The 26,141-nt window shown below is 40.6% G+C and overlaps 1 protein-coding gene across 1 annotated transcript in view; it reads left to right on the forward strand.

The window, feature by feature from the left end:
* SMARCA2 (SWI/SNF related, matrix associated, actin dependent regulator of chromatin, subfamily a, member 2) overlaps positions 1–26,141 on the forward strand; it is a 189,089-nt gene that overhangs the window by 105,153 nt on the left and 57,795 nt on the right. The window contains exons 25-28 of the mRNA XM_011988407.1: positions 50–213; positions 5,640–5,867; positions 9,337–9,414; positions 13,936–14,154. Of these exons, the coding sequence (XP_011843797.1) occupies positions 50–213; positions 5,640–5,867; positions 9,337–9,414; positions 13,936–14,154 (689 nt within the window). The remainder of the gene's footprint in view (positions 1–49; positions 214–5,639; positions 5,868–9,336; positions 9,415–13,935; positions 14,155–26,141) is intronic.

Genomic DNA, 26,141 nt, shown 5'->3' on the forward strand with positions numbered 1-26,141 from the left:
ATTTTCAGACAAGAGTTAATTGGCAAATTAATTTTTCTGATCCCCTTAGGCACCACCAAGTCTGAAGATCGTGCTGCTTTGCTGAAGAAATTCAATGAACCTGGATCCCAGTATTTCATTTTCTTGCTGAGCACCAGAGCTGGTGGCCTGGGCTTAAATCTTCAGGCAGCTGATACAGTGGTCATCTTTGACAGCGACTGGAATCCTCATCAGGTCTGTATGTCCCACTCAGGTGTCCAGGCCTCCCTCTGGAGAGCAGCTAAAAGATGATCAGTTTCATTATTCACATTTACAGGACAGAGCAAATATCTAGACGAGTGGGCCGCTGCTTTCTTGGAGCCAATTCTGGCTGTTTTCTCATCTCCCTTAGAGCATAGATACGAGGTCCCACATATGCCTTTGAAGAGCTGAAGTTTGAAGTAGAAAAACTTAGTTTCTGCTTAGTTTTAATCCCATCTCTTGGGATTGCCATTGAACAAAGTATATTTAATGAAGGATAAATCAAAAATGTTGTAAAATCATAGCAATAAGAACAATAGCAACCATCATTTATGAGTCCCTGAATCTGTGTCAGCCTCTTGGGCATTTTTTCATTCAGTTTCACAACAACCCTGTCAGACAGTTAATATGATTTGAATCTTTGCAGTCAAGGAAACTGAATCCTAGGCAGGGTGGGGGTAAGTAACTTCCCCAAGTCCAGTTAGTATTATGGTAGTTAACCTTTTATTTTGTGTTTTGTTTAAAGTCATTATCAAAACATATTCTAATGAGCATTTATTGTTGTAAAGCTCTTTTAGCCAGGTAAGTTCAAGGCTATCCTATTAAAGCAGTCCTTTGATTTTTTTTTTTTTTTTTCAATTGAGTGGGTCTCTTATGGCACTGGTTTTCTAAATTACTCTGGGAGGTGAGGCATCTGCCTGTAGGATATTGGGTAGGATGATATTGGTCAAGTTTTGATTCATACTGGAGCAAATGTTGAATTCAAAACAGTAAAAATGAAGACCAGGTGTGGTGGCTCACGCCTGTAATCCCAGGACTTTGGGAGGTCGAGGCAGGAGGATTGCTTCAGTCCAGGAATTTGAGACCAGCCTGGGCAACATGGTGAAACCCTGTCTCTACAAAAAAAATACAAAAATTAGCTGGGCACAGTGGCACTTATGCCTGTAGTCCCAAGTTCCTCAGGAGGCTGAGGTGGGAGGATTGCTTGATCCTGGGAGGCAGAGGCTGTAGTGAGCTGTAATCGGACCACTGCCCTCCAGCCTGGGCGACAAAGCAAGACCATGTCTCAAAAAAAAGCAGAAAGAAAATGGCAACTCTCACATAGGAGTATGAATTCTACATCAGCTTTTCCTAGGCTCCTCACTGAGCCCTGGTTTTCTCAACAGTCACACTATCTCACTGGGTTGCGAAGATTGAGTGGCAATGCCATATAGCGTCACTTCTGGCAGGAAATAGAGTTCAGGGGTACATTAGGATTCTAAGGGAGCTTTTAAAAAATATACATGCCTGCTTTCTGTTCCCTCCCACCCCACCCTAGTTTTCTTATTCAGTGGAGCTAGCTGCTTCCTTTGAGCGCTCCCAGGAGATTCTGAAATAGATTCTCATACAGATGAGGACCACTGATTTAAAGACTCAACTGTGGGTCCAAAGCACCACCACTGGGCCACTGCGTGTACTTACCATTCTCTGTGGGTGAATAAATTAAGGCGACTATTAAAATGTTCTTATCTTGAAAAGGATTGGGAACCACCAGCACAGAATATATTAGTTCTAAGTCTTCAGGAAATATGGTTACATATTTTTATAAATATATAAAAGTGTTTCATTCCAACGCTCAGGTAGAATTTATATTGATGTGAGAGATCTGCAGTTTTCCTTTTTGGCATTTTGGATTCAGTATTTCTTCCATAAACATTTATTGAGTGTCTGTTATGCAGCAGGCACTGAGCTAGGCTGGGTATCTAAGAGGGAGGAAGGAAGATGTGATGTGACTCTTTGACTCCTCTCCTCCTGGTGTGCTCAATGTGATTGGATGTTTAGATTATCCTTCTTGCTGGTACCTAAGTATTGAGGACCATCTATAGGTGAATGGAGAGTTTGCTTGTATTCTGTCTTCAGAGGTAAGCATTTCCACTGACTCTTAGATGTTTACCTTCACTGGTACAGTATAAATTCTAAAAGCCACTGTTCCAGGAAATGCTAATTTAACCTGGAAAATAACTCTGGAACATCTTTGTGATGTTCTACCCCACCCCAACTCTCATTTTCTTTTTCTTTCTTTCTCTCTAGCTCTGTTAAAAACTTTGGGTTCTAGAATCAAAGTAAATTACAGTAACACGAAATAGTTCCCTCTTAACTACACGTGAACTAAAGCTTCGGCAGCAAAACACAGGATCCCAGATTTTCTCTGGTTGAATTTACCACAGGTCCCTCACACTGGACCTCTGCAAGTATTTCTAGCTGCCACAGGTAGATTTGCTTCCACCTGATTGAATAAACTGAGCTGACTAGATTTTTCATCTGTCGCTGAACATGACCATTAGTTTGGTCAAATTTTTCTTTTTCAGGAATCAGTGATTTTAGAGTGATAAAGATCCATCTGAGTTTTCATTTAAAAGGTACAGAACTCTACTAAATATTGTTAGGCACTTTGCATACCTCACCTCAAGTAATCCTCAGAATATCTTATACATAAGGAAACCAGTCAATGTTAGCTTGCTCATGAGCGCCCCATCAGGATCATTCACACCCATGTCTGTTTAGGTTTCAGTTTGAATCCTGGGTTTGAGCTCTTTCTACCTTGCACCCTTGCATATAGATTGCATAGCCCCCAAAATGAAAACTGTGGAGGTGTTTTTATCAGGTTAATTTCGGCATGCATTGAAGAAAATTTTCTGTAAGTATGCATTATCATATTGAATCAAAATTAAGGCACATTGGTAAAAATAGGGGATTAATTTGACATAGGTTGACAGATAGAGGCCTTAATGTTGCTAATTGAGGACCCTACCTAGAAGCAAAAATAGAACTCAGGATTGTGGAATTAACAAAAAAATCACTGCAGGTTGCCAAGACTCTCATTTCCTAACTGTTGATTAGAAACATGGGTTGGTGCTTGTGTTTTTTACCGGTGGAGCTGCAACTCTGTTGCCATTACGGAATGGTCAATCACATTTAGCTTGCAGACCCTCTTCTCAGATCAGGCTCTTAGCTTCGAGTATTATCAGACCTAAGTCAGTGTGATGAAGTTTCAGACCACCTAATTGAGATTTCAGAAATATTGAGTAATCCATCCAATAATTACAGCGCTTCTTTGTCACAATATTTCCCCCCACACGTCAGCTTAGAGACTCACAAGCTCACACTGCATTACACTTCTCCATCTAGAAATATTAGCTTTCGTGACCTTCCAATTAGATGGGTGATCTGAAACACACAAACACACATCACTGCCACCACCACCAAACAAAACGAATTGCAGCAAATTCCCAAGGATTCTGTAATGTCTTACTTTGTTCGTATGTTGTCTATGCGCTCTGCTTCCTCATCTACTCTATTCATATTCTGCTGCCCCCTGCAATTAGTATTTTTGTGGTTTTGTCAGCATCTTCTTGGACAAGGGTCAGCCATCTACTCCTCACGGGCTCAGTCTGACCTGCCACTTGTTTTTGCACCCCTGCAGCTGAAGAATGGTCTTCACTTTTTAAAGTATAAATTAGAAAATGGTGGGAAAAAAGAATATCAGCCTTCTGGTAAGAACAGTTGTTCAATTTTTGCTTCTGGGCCAGACAGCCTAGAATGTTTACTAGTGGGCCCATTTTAGAGACTGTTTGTTTGTTGGCCTCTGTTCCAGGAGATAGTGAAAAGCCTGATGACCCAGAGCTTGTCATCTTGACTGCTGTTAGCAGTTCTGGTGAAGATGGGTTGAGAGGGACGGTTGAACTAAAAGCTTAAAAAGGAACTTTAGGGTGTTTTAGAGTTTTTTGTCCCCTTTGGATTTGAATGATCCATCTCACATTCTTCTCTTTAGAAAATAATCTAATATAGATGGGTCCCAGCTGTTTTCATGGCTTAGCACTATGATATTGATATTAACTTATTCAGATATCTGCCGAGGAAAAGCTTTTGCCTAATTGGCTACTTAATTTTAAAGGTCCCTGCAGCAAAAACTAATCTCCAGGGCAACCTTTTGCCTGCTGCCTTCTTGTGCTACAATAGGTGACCAGGAGACTTGTCTCGTCAAGAAGACGGGTTTACAGCTGTTGAGCATCAGCTCTGTACAAACTATGGTGCCAGGGCTGTGGGATACAGAAAACAGACCTTTGCCCTAAAAATCTATACAGTCTAATGGGAGACATGTGTAAACAACTAATTAGCATCAGCCCAGATAACATCACCTGGACCACAATGAATAAAAGCCATATGCCAAGAAGTTTTTATTATGTAGCTGTAAAATTAGGTAACTCTGCTTCATGGACTCATGAAAGTTTTTATTTAAAGATTTCATTAAAGCTTTTTTCTTATTATTAATATATGAGTAACATTTAAAGCAGAAAAAAACAAAATGTAAGCAAAGTGAAGAAAATGAAATAACATCTATAATCTTATCACCTGGAGATTTATGTTGTTGGCATGTTGGTGTTTGTCCTCCTACCTTTTTCTTGATATAGATAAATTTGCACATGTAAGATCAGAATGCACACGGTTCTTTTTAACTTGTTTTCACTTATTATAGCTTTGTGTCATTAAATCTCCTACAATATAATTTTTATGATACTTTGTTGATACGTACATATAGTAGGATCCTATAATTTATTTAACCAATTCATTATTGTTGAATGTTTAATTCTTTTTTAAAAAAAAAAACATTAGAGATAACAAATTATTCTGAGAAGGTACATCCTTATTTCTAAATCTTTGTGCATATCTATGATTAGTTGTTTAGGATACATTTCCAGAAGTGATACTTCTGAGTCAGAGACGTAGACAGTTTTAACACTTCTAATAGGTAGTGACAAATTTCTGTCCCCAAAAGTTCACCAGTTGACTACCCAACTAGCAATCCTTTTCATTTCCCAAATTGAAGACTGAGTCTTTGATAAGGTTAGGTTCTAGGAAATTGACTACCTGAGCAATCACTGTGTGTGTATGTGTGTGTGTGTAGTAAGATGTATGTATGTATAATACCTGAATGTACAACAACTCTGATATTTTTAAAATAATCTTCAACACATCACACCAAAGAAAAGGCGTTTCTTACAACTTAAGGTTAGTTGTAGGTGATATGTAAGTCATAATTCTGACATTGGACATTGGTGTCTTGTTTTTTGTTTTAGATAGGGACTAAATCTGATGGGGAACCTAGAGACAGATAAAAACAATATGATAACTTAACCTGGATTTCAAAACCCGAGATTTATTTCAGTTGGCTTGGTTAATTTAAACCCAGGTTTCTTCAACTAGGAGTGACATTGAATTTTTCCAAACGTAGCTTGCGTATTTTTAAAATGTAAGCAAAATCTTGCTTTAGTGAAGGTGAAATACATAACCCTTCCATATTTCCCTCTGGGGTGGGGTCTGGTTTGGGATTCCTATGCCAGGCATCTCAGTCCTCATAGCGTATTGTTCCCCCAAAACAGGATCTGCAGGCCCAAGACCGAGCTCACCGCATCGGGCAGCAGAACGAGGTCCGGGTGCTGAGGCTCTGTACCGTGAACAGCGTGGAGGAAAAGATCCTCGCGGCTGCAAAATACAAGCTGAACGTGGATCAGAAAGTAATCCAGGCAGGCATGTTTGACCAAAAGTCTTCAAGCCACGAGCGGAGGGCATTCTTGCAGGCCATCTTGGAGCATGAAGAGGAAAATGAGGTATTACAGAAAGCCCCAAGTTTATGAAATCAAACAGTGGCCTTTTGTCTCTGAAGGACTAAGAATAATCCCTTTGTTTAAAGAACTTCCTGGGCTAGTGTTAATGAAAATGAATAAATAAACTGCTGTTTTAGATCCCAACCACAGAAAGCCTCTGAAAGTTATCCAAAGTGAGTGTCTTAAGAGCTATTGCTGGAGGAACCTCAAGGCTTGGCCTGTGGGTGCTCCCTCCTTTTTTCCAGGGTGGGAAACCCAGCTGCTTTATTGTGCCATCAGTGCTGCCTTCTGTAGGACAGATGCAGAACTGCAGAGAGGATACTTTAGGGACAAAATCAGCCGGACGAGACAAGACATAAATGGAAGGGGGCCTCTTTCTCCCATCCTCCAGAGCCCTCTGTCTTTCGCCTTTTGATCAGAGATCGCAGAGCTTCAACGTGTTTGTAGGACAAACCTTCACAGCCATCTTCTGCCCATTTAGCTATACTTGCACTTGGAAAGCATGACCTTAACCTATACTTCAAATTTTTCTTTAAGAGCTATCTGAAGGTTGGGAAAAATACTGGTTAAACAGTCTTTATTTGTCAGGGTTGTATGAAGAATGCATTGATTAGGTTTTTATTAGGGGAATGTTGGGTTGTCATTTGTATTATTTTTAGATTGCCAGCGTTAGTAATTTTATAATATTCATTCCAAAATGGATTTGAAATAGATTTTTAAACATATGTATATAATGTAGCAAACTACAGAATATCAGCAGCAGTCCTTATCATAAAACTGACTGGGGATGAACATATTTTTTGTGTGTGCCCATACTTATAAATTGAAGAGTAAGTTTACCTTACATATTCATGTGGAATACTGTTTTAATTGCATATATTAGATATAATTTGATTTTTGCCTTAAACAGGGTATGTGTTTTTTCAGTCTTCTGTAAATTATGAACCTGAGTCTTTTAAAAGTCTTATAAACAAATACTCCTCAACTTACAATAGTGTTATATCCCGACAAACCCATCATAATTTGAAAATATCAGAACATGGCCCCATCTTAAGTCTAGTGGAGTACTGAATGTGCATCCCTTCTGCACCATCATAAAGTTGAAAAATCCTAAGTCCAACCATTGTTAAGCCAGAGACTGACTGCATATATATATATATTTATATATATATATATATATATTCTGAAATGAATCTAAATGTGAAGTAGAGCTTGATATTTAAAGGAATCCTGAAATGAACCCATTTGCAAATTGAAGAGCACTTTTGTATTATGCCTCCTAATTTGTCGGTCTTATATTTTTGATTAGCTATCCACTGAGTTTCATGAAAATGATGAAAAATACATATGCACATGTACTCACGATCCACACACATTTGAAAAATTTTTATCTCAATTTATAATTTCTGATTCTAGAAATTGAATATTTGATACAGATATGGAGTCAGATTGTCAGGTGATTTTTGTTGTTGTTGTTTATACACTTGGACATTTCCAAAAGAAAAATATGGCGAATGATCTATACTGTGACCAAGCAGATGTGAGCAGAGCTGACACTCAGCCCGTCGTCTCCACTACATTTTTGCTTATTTGTTTTGTGTAGGCCTTGTGAAAATAGTACCTGATCTGGTTGAGAATCAAGGAAGCCTGGAGTTTTCCAGCCTTCCTAAGCTGCAGGGAGATGCTGATCTCTCCTGGGCCCGAGGGCTGCCAGGTGGGGCCTGAAGTGCACTCCCCTCCCAGTTGTCCTGCCAGCAAGGTTAGCTGTGAGCAGCCTTGCTGAGGCTCCCTGTCCCTTCTTGGCTACCAGTGTGTCAGAAAAATGTTACCATTTTCAGGGGGGCCCGTGTCCTGATGTAAAGATGTTAGAAAACACTGAGAGACTGCCGTCAAAGGCTCTGGTCCTGAAAGATCAGGACAACGTAGGCTGGCATCACCGTGGTTGACGTGACCATGAAGTGCTGGGGCACAAAGAACCCAGGAAGATGCATTGTGTACTTTCAGCCATTTGGTTTTCCATGAAGGTCATAAACGGGCAGGCTTCTTGCCACTTTACAAGAGAATCTTTTCATCTTGGGCATGCGGTCATCTAAGCCCCTCATTGTACAGGTGATGAGAGGGTAATGTGTGGTTCTAGGAAGAAAGTAGGCAAAGCGGGACATCTGTTCACCAGAAGAGACATTACCAGATATTTTGTACTGTGAAGTCTGAACCCACTCCCAGCTAGTCTGTGTCCTTGTCAGATGAAATGTAATATTTAGACAAATTGACTGTAATCAATCTGGAGGTGAACTAGAATAAGTTTTTCAGAAATAATGATTATCTTGAATTGTAGATTTTTTACTTTAGTGGATTGCATTCATTTCTAACACTTATTAAGTTCCTGCAGTGCGAAAGGCGTTATCTTGGGAGCCGACATAGTCATCTCATTTGAGCCGCTAGTACACTCATACTCTTTCTCTAAAACAAGTTGCTTCTTTTTGAACATACAGTTTGTGAAATTGGATGTTTGAAGTTCTGTGTTTTCCCCTTTCTTCCCTCAGCTGATACACTGAAATTCCCCGTTTGATTTTTAACAAGCCCACTCAGCATATTATAAAAATAATTTGGGAAGATAAGTCCTATAGCATATGCCCAACTTTTAGAATCATTTTTTGAAAGTGTGGAAGTCATGCCATAACATTGCTGAAAATCCTGAGAACTGTTGGTTTCTGAGGAATTAGGAGAGAGATAATGTATCTTTGTTTGACATAATATAAAATGAAAGTTTTAACCCATATGTAATTGTTTTCTCTGCTTCATTTAAATTATTTTAATTAAGTATAATTTTGAGGGTTTTTTTTTTGCTACTGATACCTTTTTAGTTATCCCATCCATAGCTCCAATCATCAACAATAATAATGCCCAAATAAATATATTAAACACACTTCAAAGACTATATATTTGGCACACATATGTGGTTTTTATTGTCTTAGTGCCTAGTAACAAGGTTTCCCATACTTACATTTTTTGTAAGGATTTGAAAATAAGCATTTATATTTGGCATAAGGTAAATGGAGTTAAAAGAATTAATGTCAGGTACTTTTTCATATGGATTTCCTTATTAAAATCTTACATCCCCCTGTGTAGTAGATGTCATACCCATATGACCAATGAGGTCACTGAAGCGGGGAGACATGAAGTAACTTGTTTTAAAAGTAACAGAATCAAGATACACACCCAGGAGAACTCATATTTCTTATAGTGCACCACATTTCCAGCCTGAACAGATTTTGCTCTGGGAAGATGGTTTTAATAGCTCGTAAAATAATAATGGCAAGTACTAAATCCAGCAACCCCTTCCCTTTTCTTTCTGGCTTGAGAAATGGGACCCCTCTGGTCTGGAGGACAGATCACTTACTTGTTTGTACCTTGCCCCAGCTGTCCAGGCTCTCTCCTAAAACCTGTTAAATCACTCTGTTTTTAACCCCAGGAAGAAGATGAAGTACCGGACGATGAGACTCTGAACCAAATGATTGCTCGACGAGAAGAAGAATTTGACCTTTTTATGGTAATGTTACAGAAACTCATGAAAACAAATGCTTTATTCCTCTGCCCTTTTTTCTGTTAAGTAGAATGTTTGGAGCCTGCGTGCCTGGCAGAACTTCATTCGTAAAGCCTATGCCTTTCCTTCAGTTCAGAGACTGCAGACTGGCTGGAGTTAGCCCGCAGACATATTTTGTTTGGCCCATGCAGCGTTTTTTAAAATTTCCCATTCATTGCCAACATAAAAAAGAATCCTGATTTCTGGCTTCTCCTGAAAAATGAGATCGGGCAGTACCAGGCCCACATCTTTGTGTGGAAACAGTTGGCCAGGGCTGAGTAGCAGCTGCACTCTCTGGACAGGCCTTGTGGTCTACAGCTTACCACAAACCCCCTCCTGCTCCCAGTTCGTTTCTAATCCCAGGCCAATGTCATTCAGGAAGCCTATCTGGCTTCTATAGGCATTGGAACTTACCATGTCCTTATAGGATCAAAGCAAACATGCTCCTTAGGGAGATAGGTGGACAACAACAGCTAAAACAGCACAGGTGTGCCTCTTCAAATTGTTGACGAGAGCCTGCTTAAATGAATGGGAACCTTCAAGGTGTGCATAAAGGTGTAGCCTTCATTTAAGGATCAAAACCAGTTGGATTTCCCTCCAGTATCTTCAATCATTTTTATCTTCACCAAAGACTGATTACAGAGCGAGTAAATAGAAACCATAACTTTGGTGGATGAATGCTGCAGAACCCTAAAGTTAGAGGCCCCAAATTTGAGTCCCATCAGATCTTACATGAGTAATTTGCATGTGTGAAGCAAGTGGGCAGAGGTAGGTGTACTGGAGATGCTTTGTCTATGGGAGCACAGAGCTGCAAGGTAGAAATGTGAGACCTGTGTCGCCAGAAATGACAAATTTTCAAGGGGAGCTGGAAGTATAGTCTTTTATATGTGATCTCTAGATTTTAAAACATTGCAACGAAATTCAACTTTTTAAGTCATTATATAACAATGCATGCCAAACAAAACACAACTGTGGGCCAAATATGATCCACAGGGTTTGCAATCTCCACCTTTTTAGCTGAGATAGAATGGAACTCCAGCTGTTTGGAGAGGCTTATGTTATTTTGGGGTTTTGTGTGTGTGGCTTTTTTTCTGGGAACATTGATTGTATATAATGATCCACAATAAAAAAAATACGTAATTGTTTCTCAGAAAAAGGCAGGTAGCTGTGGGAATAACTCCTAAACTGGAATATGCACTGCCCGTTCTCCCTCCATCCCCGAAATGAACCACCCTTCCCAAATAAAGCTATTTCAGAGAGGAATGGCAGTAAGAGAAAGACTTAACAGCATGGTCAATGTAGGGCATTCATAAAATCTAAATTTCTTAACTCACACTGGTAATCACACTGGTAATGCCATAATCAAAGATGGCAATATTCTCTATTTAGGGAGGTTAAGGATACACATCAGAAATAGACATCCTCTCTCTCCTTGAAGAACTAATTAAAAGGCAGGTTACTAAGGGGAACACCCAAGCAAGAGGCCCTCAGGTGATCACTCTTAAGCAATAATTCAGCACTGCTAACGCCTCAGATACTCTCAAGACACTGGAGAGGACAAGCTGCTTGCCATTATACAAATTAGATTAGGCCCAGAAATGGAGAATTCCATCAGCACCCCTGAAGTAAGGGGGTAAGTGTACTTTTCTGCCTTACTTTGGGCTATTTGTAGAAATTGAAGACCTCAGAAACAATCTGAATGTCTCGGAAGGCACAGCCTTCTTTTAACTTGGGACTGTTTTACCACTCAAAGAACAGGCTTGTAACACAGGTGAGGCTGGCTAGGGAACACTTTTTGTAGGCACTTTGATTTTGTGAATTTTCTGCTTGTTTCTTAAAGGCTGGCTTCTATTTTGAGGATTAGATAGATTTTAGGTTTGGTTTAGTTTCTTCTAATCCACTGGCCGCCTTTGGCCAATTCACTCTTCCTTAGCATCCCTACCTGGGGGCAGGAAATAAAATTTGAATCTGTATCAGCTACAGATTAAAAAGTTTGGTGAGAAACAAGAATGGAATGTGAGCTAGGATAAATCTATGGATTTTAAATATTTAAACTCTTTATCCTTTATTAGGAAAGAATGAGTTCTCTTTAAAATTAATGCAAACTTATTTGATTTTATATCATAGATGCTGTGGTTTACGCTTGATAAGCAGTTTCTTTAAAATAAAACCTTTTTTAAAAAGCATGTCTTGCTTTCTCCTTCTCAAAATGTAACTTCAGAAAAAGTTATCTTTTATACCAATTACTTAAGAATTTTACCAGAAAGATCTTTGGCAGCTCAAGATATGTATCTGAAACATTTTGCTAACATACAAACATTAAGCTTGTAGATGCTATGTTCTCTACAAAGGGAAAAAGCACTTTTAAAACTAATTGTACTTGTAAGTATAAGGTTAATAATCAGATCTCAAGGCCAATTATTCACAAAGTAACTACATAGTAAGTTTGACTTTTGCCTTAATGTTGACTTAAGATTCTATATTGGTATTTTGTGGGTAGAAATCTCTAGGGAGAGATGCAGTTATTAAGACTTTAAGCTTATCTTATTTAATCGAATCTACCTTTCCTAAAAGAAAAAAGAAACAAGTGCATAATTTCCTTTTCTGTCAGAAAAGATTTATTTTCTCAATTGTGGACAAATATATTAGTAATAGTAATGCCTATAGAAATATATTGATTAAACATACCTCAAAGGCTATTTTTTGGCATAGATAGTAGTAGCAGTAAAACCAAAGACTGAAATGGCAATATTTTGTCATCTCAGTATAGGATATTAACAAAAAAGTTTTTTTCTTACTAGCTATCTAATAACTATTAGGAGGTTGCCTCATGAAGCCCCTCTGTAGATACTGCTGTAAACAAGGCAACCTCTGTGTGCCAATTAGGAAGGTTTGGTGGATCCCATTTCTGATACCAAAGCATTAGAAGACAGGACTAAGCATCGTGAGCTAATTATAGCACATGACAGAGCAGGGTGCCCACATTTATCAACCAATGGGACTTCACCCGTCTCCCAAGCCTACCAGATTCTGGAAATGTAATGACTTCCAAAAATGTGGAAGAAGCATAGTTTAAAGGGCTTTGACCACTAATTTTAAAACAGGTTCTAAGGCTGGGCGCTGTGTCTCAAGCCTGTAATCCCAGCACTTTGGGAGGCCGAGACGGGCGGATCACGAGGTCAGGAGATCGAGACCATCCTGGCTAACATGGAAAAAAAAAAAAAGTAGTCGGGCGAGGTGGCAGGTGCCTGTAGTCCCAGCTACTCGGGAGGCTGAGGCAGGAGAATGGCGTAAACTCAGGAGGCGGAGTTTGCAGTGAGCCGAGATCGCGCCACTGCACTCCAGCCTGGGTGACAGAGCGAGACTCTGTCTCAAAAAAATAAAAAAATAAATAAAAATAAAATAGGTTCTAGAGGTCATATTTGGGTATGCATAGATATTTATTTACATTTTATCAGTTTTAGCTTTTAAGAAAACATTATATTGAATCCCGATTTCAGTACGGTAGAACCAAAGGAAGAGGGAAAAGGTAAATAGCAATGATTGATGGTCCATTTCATTGTGGAAATGACACATCTAGCTAGTGTTTATACAGAACTAATGTCGATGGAAATGTAGTGGCAGATTATTTTTGTAAAATCCATCGTATTGTTTAGTACAGATTAAAGCCAAGTGTGTGGCCCTAAGTTTATTTACAAGTGAACTGGATTATTAAAAAGAGAGAAGGTGGGGAAGTAGGCATTTTGAAGGCTCTGAAAGGAAGCCATTTCGCTTACAACTAGAGCAGTTGGAACGCGGTTACCTCTGAGCTCTGTCTCTCTGTGGTATAATACTTTTGTAAGAGCACAAAGTTTAAAATGTAAAGAATTCAAGAGCATTCCTCCCATGAGCAGTGCCCACAAGGTATTGAAAATTTAGTGTATTCATGGCCAATGGACTAGTGAAACCATTTATGTCTCTTCCACATGTCCAGCTGTGGTTAGCTATTCTGTACTGATACCTTGGGTCACCGTTTTTTTTTTATTCCTGATTGTTCAATTCAAAGCACAACCCCTACTGAATAAAAGGAAACTTTCTTAAAGATCTTTCTTTTCCATACTCAAAGAATAAGTTTCTTCCAGGGAAGCAATGAGGTGTATAGCCAAGAGGTCATATTTTTAAAATGCATTCCCAATTTGAGTTTTTCCACTATTACTTGAAAGGGGAAGCTTTGTACACACACAGACTAAGAAAAGGAAATTCTGAAAGAGTGCTTTTTAAATGTGTGAATAAGTTTCAAAAGATGGGTACAGAGGAAGGGAAGGGATTTTCCTTAGTGGAATCTCTCCCTAGATATTTAGGGATGAGCTAGAACAAGTCAACCAGGATGAGAGAGGTTGAAAGGGACCCTGCAGCCATAGGGAATGACTTGGGGAAGTTGTATGTACTGTAAAGTCTGTGCCATACAGAAGCCCTGACTTTCGGTGACCCTCTTATTAATGTCTCCAGCGGATGGACATGGACCGGCGGAGGGAAGATGCCCGGAACCCGAAACGCAAGCCCCGCTTAATGGAGGAAGATGAGCTGCCCTCCTGGATCATTAAGGATGACGCCGAAGTAGAAAGGCTCACCTGTGAAGAAGAGGAGGAGAAAATATTTGGGAGGGGGTCTCGCCAGCGCCGTGACGTGGACTACAGTGACGCCCTCACAGAGAAGCAGTGGCTAAGGGTGAGTGTGGCTTTTCTAACCTGTTCTCACTAGCTGGAGTGTTTTTGGTGGCTTGGAGAAACTAGGGGCCTAGAGCTGGCATTTTCTGAGGAGGATGAGTTTGCAATCAAATCGAATTTTCTGAGGAGGATGAGTTCACAATCAAAGGGAAGGAGCTTTTGAACACAGAAGATAAAGTCGTTCTGCTGTTGCATGAAAAGATAAAGTCATTCTGCATTCCAAGGCAGTGCTTGGAAAAAATACGCAGAATTTTTTTGCTAGAGCAGAACTGGCCATTGGAAGCACAGGATTATGAGAGCTATGAGACCTACTAATGTTTTATGACCAATTGCCTGGTCATGCCTCACTGTCCATCTGAGAATCAAAATGTGGAAGGGCACCTTAGAGATCTTTTTAATTGTTCCCCCTCACTTCGTGGTCTTTAATCGAGGTTTTACTTCTGCAGGGTCTGCACAGATCTTTCAGGGATAGCAGAGTTTTTGCTAACTGTGTTGTTATTGTGTAGACCCATAGTACTTTTAGAGCTGGAAGGTGCCTTTGTACTTGCTTGGTTTGATGAAGAAATTGAGGCCCAGAGAGGTGACATGGCTATGCAGGACACACAGCTGGTTAGAAAGCACAGAATCGATTCGGTGGGTGCTTATGTATCTGCATGCTTGATTTAGGCTTGATCTGATCTGTCCCTCACAAACACAGACTAGAGCCTGGGACTTGGGTCACCGATGCTTGGAAATGTTATTTGAGAGTTTGGTTATGTTGTTTCCCCTTTGGAAAATGGTGATTTCTCATTTTGACTGAGGACTGAAATCTCAGAATGTTCCCTGGGCAGCACAGAAATATCAAAATGCTCTTAGGAGTCGCATGTGTGAACGCTGAGGCCCGGGTGACTGTTCCGTTTGAAGGGTTAGCTCTACTTCCCATTTTTGGGAGTAGACTTAGTACCTAGAAAGGCACAGCAACCTGGGACATGCAGTCCAGACACAGCCAGTAAATGCATGCTGGAAATAGTAAGTGCAGTTGGGTAAACACCAAGCAAAACAAAAGCTTCGGGGAGTTGTTCGTTTTATCCAAAGGGAATACAGTTCCCAAGCTTTGTGAAACAAGGATTTTAGGACCCAGGTTTTAAGTAGGTAGGTGGGTAGAAAGGCAGTGGGCAGAATTTTGAGATTATATGTCGATGGTGAACAGGTCTTGTCACCGCTTGAGATGTGATTTACTCAGGATGTTGTATGATGAGAGGGATGTGACCTGAATTTTGAAAAGATGGGGGAGCCTGTGATTCTGAATAGCACTGCTCATTATTTGTGGTTGAACAATTGTGTATAAAACATAACATTTGTGTGATTAGTTTATTTTCATATCCAGTCAAATATTCCAGTGACCTCAGAATATGATTTTATGAATTTTGTTTCACTATTGAGATTATAGTTATGTAATTAGGATTCATTCTATAATATGAAGAGTTTTTTGGTTAATATATATTTCTGAGCTTGGGAAAACTTTTATTTAAGCAATAAATTGAGTACCTGGAGTATTATTACAGCAGATGGGACAATAATGATCTGGGCTACCTTTTTTTTTTTTTTTTTTTAGACAGAGTCTCTCTCTGTCACCCAGGCTATAGTGCAATGGTGCGGTCTCAGCTCACTGCAACCTCTGCTTCCCGGGTTCAAGTGATTCTCCTGCTTCAGCCTCCCCAGTAGCTGAGACTACAGGAGCACATTACCATGGCTGGCTAATTTTTATATTTTTAGTAGAGATGGGGTTTCACCATGTTGGTCAGGCTGGTCTCAAACTCCTGAGCTCAGGTGATCCACCTGCCTCAGCCTCCCAAAGTGCTGGGATTACAGGCGTGAGCCACCGTGCCTGGCTGGGCAAAATTTTTAAAGCTAAGCTTTGATATGTTTACTCTCCAGACATTAAAAGCAAAATAACCTTGTTTATTGGGCAAGAATGTAGCTGAACTTACTTTTTTAAAATCATCATTGGGAATTGCCCTTAAGAAAAACAACATTATGAATCTCAGAAAGTTTTCCAGTTTAAGACATCTGTTTCTTTTTTTTCTCTTTTTCATTCAGTTTCTACCCCTGATGATTAACACAGTGCCTAGCATAAAGACTCAGTGAGTGTTTGTGAAAATGAAAGTACAAACTTAAGAGGAAAGGGAAAGTGACTAACTTATCAGCAGTGTTAGGAGAGCATTTCTCTTTTTAGTGCATCTAGTAGACTTCTTTTATCTACAGCACACACGTTTAAAAATGGAAAATTAGTTTGTTTTACAAAACTACACTGTGAAAATTGGTTTTTATAATTGTAATTCTACAATGCCTTGCAACATACTAAGTCATCCAAGAAGGATGAAACTATTCTCAAAACAGCTTTATTGTAACATATCTTTTTGGATCTAATCCTTTGAAAACTGCATGCCCATATTTGGTATGAAACTGGCAACTTGCTATTAACTAGGACATGCAATGGATGCAACATGCCCCATGGCCTAAACATGCAAAGTAGATGCTTCCTGTCATTGGTGTTCACCAGCAGCAATCCTATTTGATATTAGCCTGTTAAGCTTTTTTGATGATAAAATGATATTGAAGGGGTTCTCATGGGCCTGGATGTGAAGAGATGTTCTCTACTGGCTTATGATTTAACACATTGCGTGAACCCAGCCAACATGGCCTTGAAAGGGAGTTTGGCAAGGACCATTGTGTAAGAAATGCTGTAACAGGGCTGAAATAATTCTTCTTTTTCCTGGCAATGTTTTACAAAGCCTGCTTGGCAGAGACATCGAAGATACATAGCATCGCAGAGCTGCAAGGCAGTTGAATGGAACAGCTTCCCATCCCTTGCTTAAATCACATTCTCTGCAATCTCTGTGCCAGGAGGCTGGCCATCCCTAAAAGGAAAAACTACCTTTTTTTGCTGTGTAGCCCTTCCAGTTCATGGTCAGCTCTGATTAATAGTTCTTCCTCCCTTTGAATAGAATCTTCTTTCCTTGTAGCTTCTCCTTACAGGCCTTGATTCTTTTCCCTGGGGTGAACAGAACAATATTTTTTTCTGTCTTTAGCATCACAGCCCCATGGATAAAATGTTTGCAAACTCATGGTAAGTCTGGATTGAACTTTTCTACCTTCCTCTTTCTCTTGAACTTTCCTCCTCCTTCAAGGCCCAGTTCAATTGCTACCCACTCTGTGGCGCCTTCACAGATAAATATTCATTGCACTTTTAATTGTCCTCTTAACATTTCTTTGCTTGTCCTTCAGTTACAGTTTCCTAGTATTCTTGGTAGTTGCCAACCTGCCTGCTTTCCTGACCAGTTGATAAGCTGGCTCTGTATCTCGTTAGAATTTAGGACTTCTGTGTACAAATACTAAGTGCCCATCAATTGCCAAATTGAAATAGCACTGGAGTGACAGATAAGGGTATAGATAGATGTGGGTAATGTCCATAGATGGACCTCAACATGCCCTGTCCATGGACCTATCCAGAAAAATAAATAAAAGTTGATTTGTCACTCCCATGAAAGTCCATAGTAGGTGTTCTTGATTGGTGAGGACACCTGTTCTCCATAGGGTCATTCAGAGAGCCAGGCTGACAGAGCCTCTGCCAACTTGGTCATCTCCATCCACTTGAGCTGGAAGTGGGGAAAACAACATGAAGTAGTGAGTATGGAAGTCTAATGGGCCCTGCCTAAATGGTTATAATTCCATTGGCTAGAACTTGGTTATGTGGCCACTCCAGCTGCAAAAGAGACGGAAATGTGGTCTGGCTGTGAGCCCAGGAAAACAAAATTTTGGTGAATATTTAGCTATCCCTGCCTCAGCACACTTAGGTTAAATTTAAGTGTTATGGTCACTTTCTTTGCAAATGGTGTTATGGTTTCATTGTAAACAGGTTTTATTTTGTAATCATGGCATGCTAAAAATTCCTACAGTGTCCTTTAGAGAATCTGTTTAGTTGGTGGAATTTAAAATTTTTTCTGCATTCATAATGTTGTTTTTAATCATGAGGATCACAATTTCAAACACATTTCAGTTTTTTTTTTTTTAAGGTATTTTATGTTGTTTTGAAATTCATATTTCCACTGAGGAAACTTAAATGTCTTTAGTGTTAGCTGGTCTTGAGTTAGCGTCATCTTTTTGTGGTAGTCAGTTCAACATTCACTTACCCTCTGGGCTGTTTCTCTCTTTCCCTTGGGGCTCCCATCCCATCTTCCTCTCCAAGGTGGCATCTGGATAAAGATGTGGTGTTTAAGTATGGCATTGGGGGCGAGCATCCTGGTTCTTCTGCTCCCCATGGGTCTCCACTGACCTCAGCATACAGCTGCTGGTCTGCTCCTGTCCTGGGAGGTCTTTACATGCAGCTGGTTTCATCTCATTGTTTTAGAGACCTTCATGGCACATGCTATTGAAATCGGGAGCCTGGCCACAGGCACTAGTTAGAAGCTGTCCTCCATTCTCACATCTCATAAGACCTCTGGCCTCTTTGGCCTCATGGTGCTCTTAGCTCTTTTGTGTTCTGTTTGGAAGTCTGCAAACCCTCCGTGACTGATTTCTCCACACTGTGCCAGAACATGCAAGGTGCAGTGAAACTGGCCCCTTCCTCAACAGTTGCTAAGTCACCATCAGGGGTTGTCAAACCTGAAGCTTCTAGAATCTGATGGTTGGGTGGGTCCTAGAGCTTTTTAAAGAAAGCAATTCAAAAATGTTTTAAGTTTGCAAATTGTATAAAAGTATGTAACTGTATTTGGGATCACATAGTGAGGGGTCCTCCCAGAGCTTTGGAAGGAGCTTGTGAGTGAGAGGCCTAAAGCCCAAGCTTCATTAGCTTTCCAATAAATCCACCTTTAGCAGTTTTAGTGCCTCATTCTCTTCCTCTCCACTCAACCTCTGCCTCCAAACACCCCAGGCTTGGATTCTGAAGGGGGAGTATTGCATTTCAACCCAGCTGCAATTCAGTGCTGGCACAAACTAGCCAGACTTAGCACAGACTCCATAAGTTGAAGGGCACAGTCCCCAACAAGACTTCCCTGACTTCAGACACCAGCCACACTTTGGGGGTCCCGAGGTCCCCCCACCCTTTTGACTGACTATAAATCCAGGGGCTCATGAACCCTTTGGGTTTGATAATTTGCTAGAATAACTCACAGAACTCAGGAAACTGCCATTAGCAACCGATTCAGATTCTTTATGAAGTATACAAATCAAGAGAACTAGGCCAGACACTGTGGCTCACGCCTGTAATCCCAGCACTTTGGGAGGGCGAGGCAGGTGGATCATGAGGTCAGGAGATCGCGACCATCGTGGCTAACATGGCGAAACCCCATCTCTACTAAAAATACAAAAAATTAGCCAGGCATGGTGGCACGTGCTTGTAATCCCAGCTACTCGGGAGGCTGAGGCAGGGGAATCGCTTGAACCCAGGAGGTGGAGGTTGCAATGACCCGACATGGTGCCATTGCACTCCAGCCTGGGCGACAGAGCTAGACTGTATCTCGAAAAAAGAGGACTAGCCAAATGAATGGAGGCACAAGATGCAGTCTGGGAGGAAACCTGGACTCCTCTGTCTGCTCCTCGTGGAGTCAGCGTCCATCAGTCTTCCAGCTCATCAGTGTGTTCACTAACCAGGGAGTGCTACTGGGCCTAGATGTCCAGAGTTTTCAGTGGGGTTTCATAATGTATAGGCATGATTGATTAGATCATTGACCACATGCTTGAACTCATTCCCCAGCCTCTCTGCCCTCCCTGGAGGTCAGACTAGCTCAAAACCCCAACCCTCTAGTCATGTGGTTGGTCTTTCTGGTGACCAGTGCCCATCCGGAGCCATTTAGGGGCCTATCACACAGGACAGCTCATTATTTGAACAAAGTTATTCCTATCACTACGGAGATGTCAAACATTGTAGAAACTCCATGCCAGGAACCCAGGACAAAGACCAGACAAATTCTTAGTTTTGAGGCAGGATCTTACTCTGTTATCTAGGCCGGAGTGTAGTGGTGTAATCTTGGCTCACAGCAGCCTTGACCTCCCAGGCTCCAGCAATCCTCCTACCTCAGCCTCCTGAGTACCTAGGACTATAGGTGCACGCCACCATGCCCAGCTAATTTTTGTATTTTTTGTAGAGTCGGGGTTTTGCCCCGTTTGCCAGGCTGGTCCCAAACTCCTAAGCTCCAGTGATCCACCTGCCTTCATCTCCCAAAGTGTTGAGATTACAGGCATAAGCCACCACGCCTGGCCTGACAGAGTCTTTATTATGTAATAGGTAGTTAGTAATATCTTCAGTCCTGACCGTACTTCTCTTCCTCTTGACTCCTGTTTCCTCCATGGAAGAAGGCTCTCCTCCTTGCCTTCCTGTCATGTTCTCGAGTGATATAGCACCACGTGCTGTGGCTTCTGGTGCCATTCTGAGACTCCCGGTCCACCAGGTTTGCCTCTTGATTGTAAAGGTGGTGAAGGGAATTCACTACCCTATTTTGGAAGTCAAAGGTGTTGTCATTTTTGTCTTTGCATACCAACTTTATCCTAATTCTGCTCAAGGCAATGAGTAACTCTTCCGAACAAGGGATGGCTCTTTTAGAAAGTGTGAAAGAGAGTATTAACACGGTTAACAAATATTACATCCATTACAATTTTGTAACTTACCCATAGTGTGCCCAAAGTGATAACAGTGCTATATTACAGATTACAGATATATGTGTGTGTGTATATATATGTATATATGTGTGTGTATATATATGTATATATGTATGTGTATATATATATGTGTGTGTGTGTGTAATTGCACATGCACAAGAAATGACCCATCTTGGTTATGTCTTGGAAACATATATTTGCTTCTTTATGTGTGAGAGCAGGCATTCCATCTACCTAAATTCTGACAAGCCCAGTGGGCCGGAGTTTTCTGGTTTAATGTCAGCCCTGTGTACACTGGCTGTGCTGTTTCTAGCACCATAAGGCAGTCATCATTATTGAGCCAGGGGCTCTGCAAAATTGGGGTGATTACAGAGCCAAAAAGCGGGCTGGAGGGTGGTGGTGGCTTCTGGAATTTATGTTTTACTATTCTTCCTGTTCCTTTGCTCTTTCTGCCAACTTCAGAATCCTTCCCTTCCTTAAAACATTTAGTGATATCCCTGAATTTATTTAATTGCTGCCTGAGTGAGTTTTGCCCCACAGCACTTGAAGATAATTGGAATGCATTCTAGCTCATGTGCTCTGGATAATATGCAATTGCCAGCCAGCTGGAGAGTAGTATGCCTTTGTCTCACAATGTCTTAAGACTGTAATTTTAAAAAGTTTCTCCTATTTGCTGGTGTCTCTTGTTACCTTTCTTACGGCATCATATATCTACTATGGGGTCCTTTTGTCCGAATGTGTAGACACTTCTTGTGGTATACTGAATAAGCTCCTGGTGATGAGGGAAGACGCCGCTTTGTTTTGTGATGTCCTGTGCAGTTGGGCCCTAATAAATGCTTTGTAAATGATGGTAATGAGACTGACTTCTTTAGATCTTTAAACGTGGCGATAGATAACAGCAAGTTTTAGAAGCCATAGAATTTCAAGAGGAACCTTGCAGAAAGACAGAACACCCTCCTCTTCCTTGACCGGTCTGTCACCAGGTGAGAGCCTGAGCTTCCCATGGTGAACGTGCCTAAATGGGGCTCCCATCATCATGTCTGCTGACTACTAAAATGATTTTGGGTTTTTCTTCTGCCCAAAGTCTAATAAAGTAGAAAAAACAAAATGAGGCTGGGTGCGGTGGCTCACGCCTATAATCCCAGCACTTTGAGAGGTCGAGGCGGGCAGATCACCTGAGGCCAAGAGTTCAAGACCAGCCTAGCCAACATGGCGAAACTCTGTCTCTACTAAAAATGCAAAAATTAGCTGGATGTGATGGTGGGTGCCTGTAATCCCAGCTACTCAGGAGGCTGAGGTGGGAGAATCACTTGAACCAGGAGGTGGAAGCTGCAGTGAGCCAAGTATCACACCACTGCACTCCAGCCTGGCGACAGAGCAAAACTCCATCTAAAAAAAAAAAAAAAAAGAAAGAAACAAAATGAGAGATTCTTAACATTTATAATATTAGGGGCTAATCAGTAGAGTAAAATGTGATACATCTCAAGATAATTTACTTTAGTGTCTTTAAAAAGCTATATAATACCAAGCTGCAAATATAGGATAAGCTCTCTGAGTTGGCCTCTCATCACAGGAAGCCCAACTGCTAAACTCTACACAGGAAAAGGCAGACAAATCCATGGTGAATTAGTCACAAACAACTGGGGAAAATATGAAGAAAGGTTAAAGAACAAGATATTTGAAATTCTATGGAAATACACAATGAGAAATAAAATATTTCCTCACATGTATGAAGAGGTGGGCTGTGGATTTTTCTCTCCCTAGAAATCTTTCAAACAAGCTAATGCCTCCTCTGGGCTGGATTAAGTATGATCCAGCCTGAAATCACAGACAGGGGCTGGAATCACTCGGCTCTATTTCAGCTGAGAGTATTAGTGATTCTCGTAGATGTACTTTCCCCCTAAAATATTTTATTTTATACTGGCAAAATTTTTTTGTGGCGGGGGGAGGATCGTTTTTCTAAAGCATAATGTGCATCATCTTTGTAATATTTGGCTGCTTTTGTTTTGTCATTTAAAATCTTTTCTTGCTTTTTCTGTAAGATGTGAGAAGCTTTGTAAACGTGGACCTTTTTTTCTTTTATCAAATGGCATTTTAGCTTTTAAAATTGGGTCATCAGATTTACTGGGGCAAAATTTTCTAGCAAGCTGCATTTCCGTTTTTATACACAAGGGAGAGCTAAGGACCTAGAAAATAGATTTGGATTTTGCCAAATTCCAGGTTCCTCAATACTTCAGGGTGGAAGTAATGAACTAATTAAGAGCGGTAACAGTTTTGAATTGTTTGGAAAAATACTTGATAGTAATAAAATAATTTTAACAACTTTGTATAATTTTTATTTTTTTCTGAAATCCAGTGACTAGATTGCTTTAACAGCCCGTTGGACTTAATGTTTCCCATTTTATATAATTTGGGAGAATAAATTTAATAGGATAGTCCTCAGAGGTGCAACTGAAATACACTAAAATAAATATTAAAGATTGAGGAGCGAGAGGGAATTGTTTTGATTTTCAAACTTTGATGCTTGGAATTTCTGGTCTTGAGTTTTGTCCTTTGAAATCAGGGTTCAGCTCTGAAATCAAACTCAGTCATCGAAAGGAACCATGGGAAACTGAATTTGGCCTACAGATACTAAGGAGCCCCAATAATTTCACATTATCTTTTCATGGAGCAAACTATTACAGAGAAATCAGAGAAATAATATTTTAGGAATTTGTACTATATTTTAGAAACAATCTTTTAGGAATATGTCCATTTGAATCAAGCTTTGGTTTTTGTTGTTTTTTGCATTTTTACTTTTATTTAAGAAACAGGGTCTCACTCTGTCACCCAGGCTCACTGCAGCCTCGAACTCCTAGGCTCAAGCAATCTTCCCGCCTCAGCCTTTTGAGTAGCTGAGACTACAGGCACGCACTGCCACACCCAGCTAATTTTTGTATTTTTTTTTTTTTTGTACAGGCAGGATGTCACTCTATTGCCTAGGCTGGTCTTGAACTCCTGCCCTTAAGTGATCCTCCTGCCTCAGCCCTGCAAAGTGTTGGGATTACAGGAATGAGCCACCACACCCGGCCAGTTTTTGTTTTGTTTTGTTTTTAATCAATAAGGCTACATGTTTCAGTCAGTGTCAGAATTTAAAAAAAAAAAAAAAAAAAGGCTACATGAAGAGAATTTTCATTAAGGGGTGGAGGTGGGAAGAGTACAGTTTAGGAAGTAGAGACAGGGCAAGGTGGCTTCATCATCACTATGCCTCAGGGTTCCGGTAAGCATCAGAAAAGTAACTGTGACTTTTGATGGCTCTCTATATGGAGAATTTAGGATAGTGATTTAAGAGCACATGCCTTGAAATCTGATGAACCAAGAGATTCAGATTCCAGCTCTACCTAATTAGCTCTGTGACCTTGGGGACCTTGTGTCACCTCTCATAGCTTTGCTTTCCTCTTAGGGAAAATCATAGAACCTACTCGATAGGGTATTCTGAGGATTAAATGTGAGTAACATAGAATCCAGCATATAAGAAGGATTCAAAAATACGTATTAGCTATTAAGAAAAAGTTTCAAATTATTTCAAAGAAGATCTAATGGATAATAGAAAAAGAAGAAATTACGTTCCCTTTTGTGTATTGATGACAAGGCTTGGGGTGACAAGAAAAAGGTAAAACTGGGAATCAAAGAAGCTCCTTTCACTTACTCACTAATGGAATTAAAAGAGAACAATATGTTTACTTGCTGAATATGTTACAGGACCACAGGTTTATTCATCTCAAGCACTCCAGCTTATACTCACTCGGCCATTAACTCTCTTTACCCTGGTTTTCTACCTAGCTATACACCAACCTATGCTCCCTCAGTTATTAACTCTCTTTACCCTGACTTTCTACCTAGCTGCCTGCCAACCTGTACTCACAAGGCTATTAACTGTCTTTACTCTAGTTTTCTCTGTAACCCTGCATGCCTGCAGGAAGAACACTGGGGCTAGCACTCAGGAGCCTGGAATGTGGGTTCTGGCACTGTTACCAGATAAGTATGTGATCTTGGACAGGTCTCCTGGCCTTCCTTGGTTGTTGTGGACTGATGTTTATGTCCTGCAAGATGCATATGTTGAAATCCTAACCCCCAATGTGATAGTAGGAGGTGGGCCCTTTGGAAGGTTATTATAGCATGAAAGCCTTCATGAATGGAATTAGTGCTCTTATAAAGGGGACCCTAGAGAGCCCCCTAGCTCTTTCTACAACAGGAAGTCAGCAATCTACAAGCTGTAAGAGGACTCTCACAGACTCCAACCATGCTCTACCCTATCCTTAGACTTCCAGCCTCCAAAACTGAGAAATGTATGTTATTTATAAGCTGCATTAGGGTTATCCATAGAAACAGAACCAATGGGATATGTGGAGACGTGTATAAGAGGAGACATATTATGGGCCTTGACTCATGCAAGAAATCCCATGAGATGCCACCTGCAAGCTGGAGACCCAGGAAAGCCAATGGTATAATTCAGTCCAAATCTGAAGGCCTGAGAACCAGAGCAGGGACCACCACTGGTATCAATCCTGGATTACAAAATCCTGAGAATTAGGAGCTCCAGTGTCTGAGGGCAGGAGAAGATGGATGTCACAGCTCAAGAAAAAGAATTCACCTTTTCTTTGCCTTTTTGTTTCAGTCCAGCCCTCAATGGAGTGGATGATTCCTACCTATGTGTGTGAGGGTGAATCTTCTTTACTCAGTATGTAGATTAAAATGCCAATCTCTTCCAGAAACAACCTCACAGATACATTCCCCAAATAATATTTTACCAACTATCTGGGCATCTCTTAGCCCAGTCAAGTTGACCACAACATTAACCGTCACATCAGTCACCCAGTCAATAGTATTTTGTTATGGCAGCCTGAACTAAGACATGGGTTGAGTTATATTATCTTTAATTTGCAAGTTCCCTTCCATCTATCTAACAATAACCTCTAAAATCACCTGAAGCAGCTATTATGGAGTGCAGTGATACAATCTTGGCTCACTGCAACCACTGCCTCCTGGGTTCAAGCAGTTAATCCTACTTCAGCCTCCCAAGTAGCTGGGATTAAAGGTGTGTGCCACCATGCCTGGCTAATTTTTTTGTATTTTTTAGTAGAGATGGGGTTTCACCATGTTGGTCAGCCTGGTGTTGAACTCCTGACCTCAGGTGATCTGCCTGCCTTGGCATCCCAAAGTGCTGGGATTGCAGATGTGAGCCACCATGCCCAGCAACTTTTACTTTTTTTTTTTTTTTTTTTGAGATGGAGTCTCTCTCTGTCTCCCAGCCTGGAGTGCAATGGCATAATCTTGGCTCATTGCAACCTCTGCCACCTGGGTTCAAGCGAT

Source organism: Mandrillus leucophaeus, unplaced genomic scaffold, assembly GCF_000951045.1.
Source record: "Mandrillus leucophaeus isolate KB7577 unplaced genomic scaffold, Mleu.le_1.0 Scaffold329, whole genome shotgun sequence".
Taxonomy (NCBI): domain Eukaryota; kingdom Metazoa; phylum Chordata; class Mammalia; order Primates; family Cercopithecidae; genus Mandrillus; species Mandrillus leucophaeus.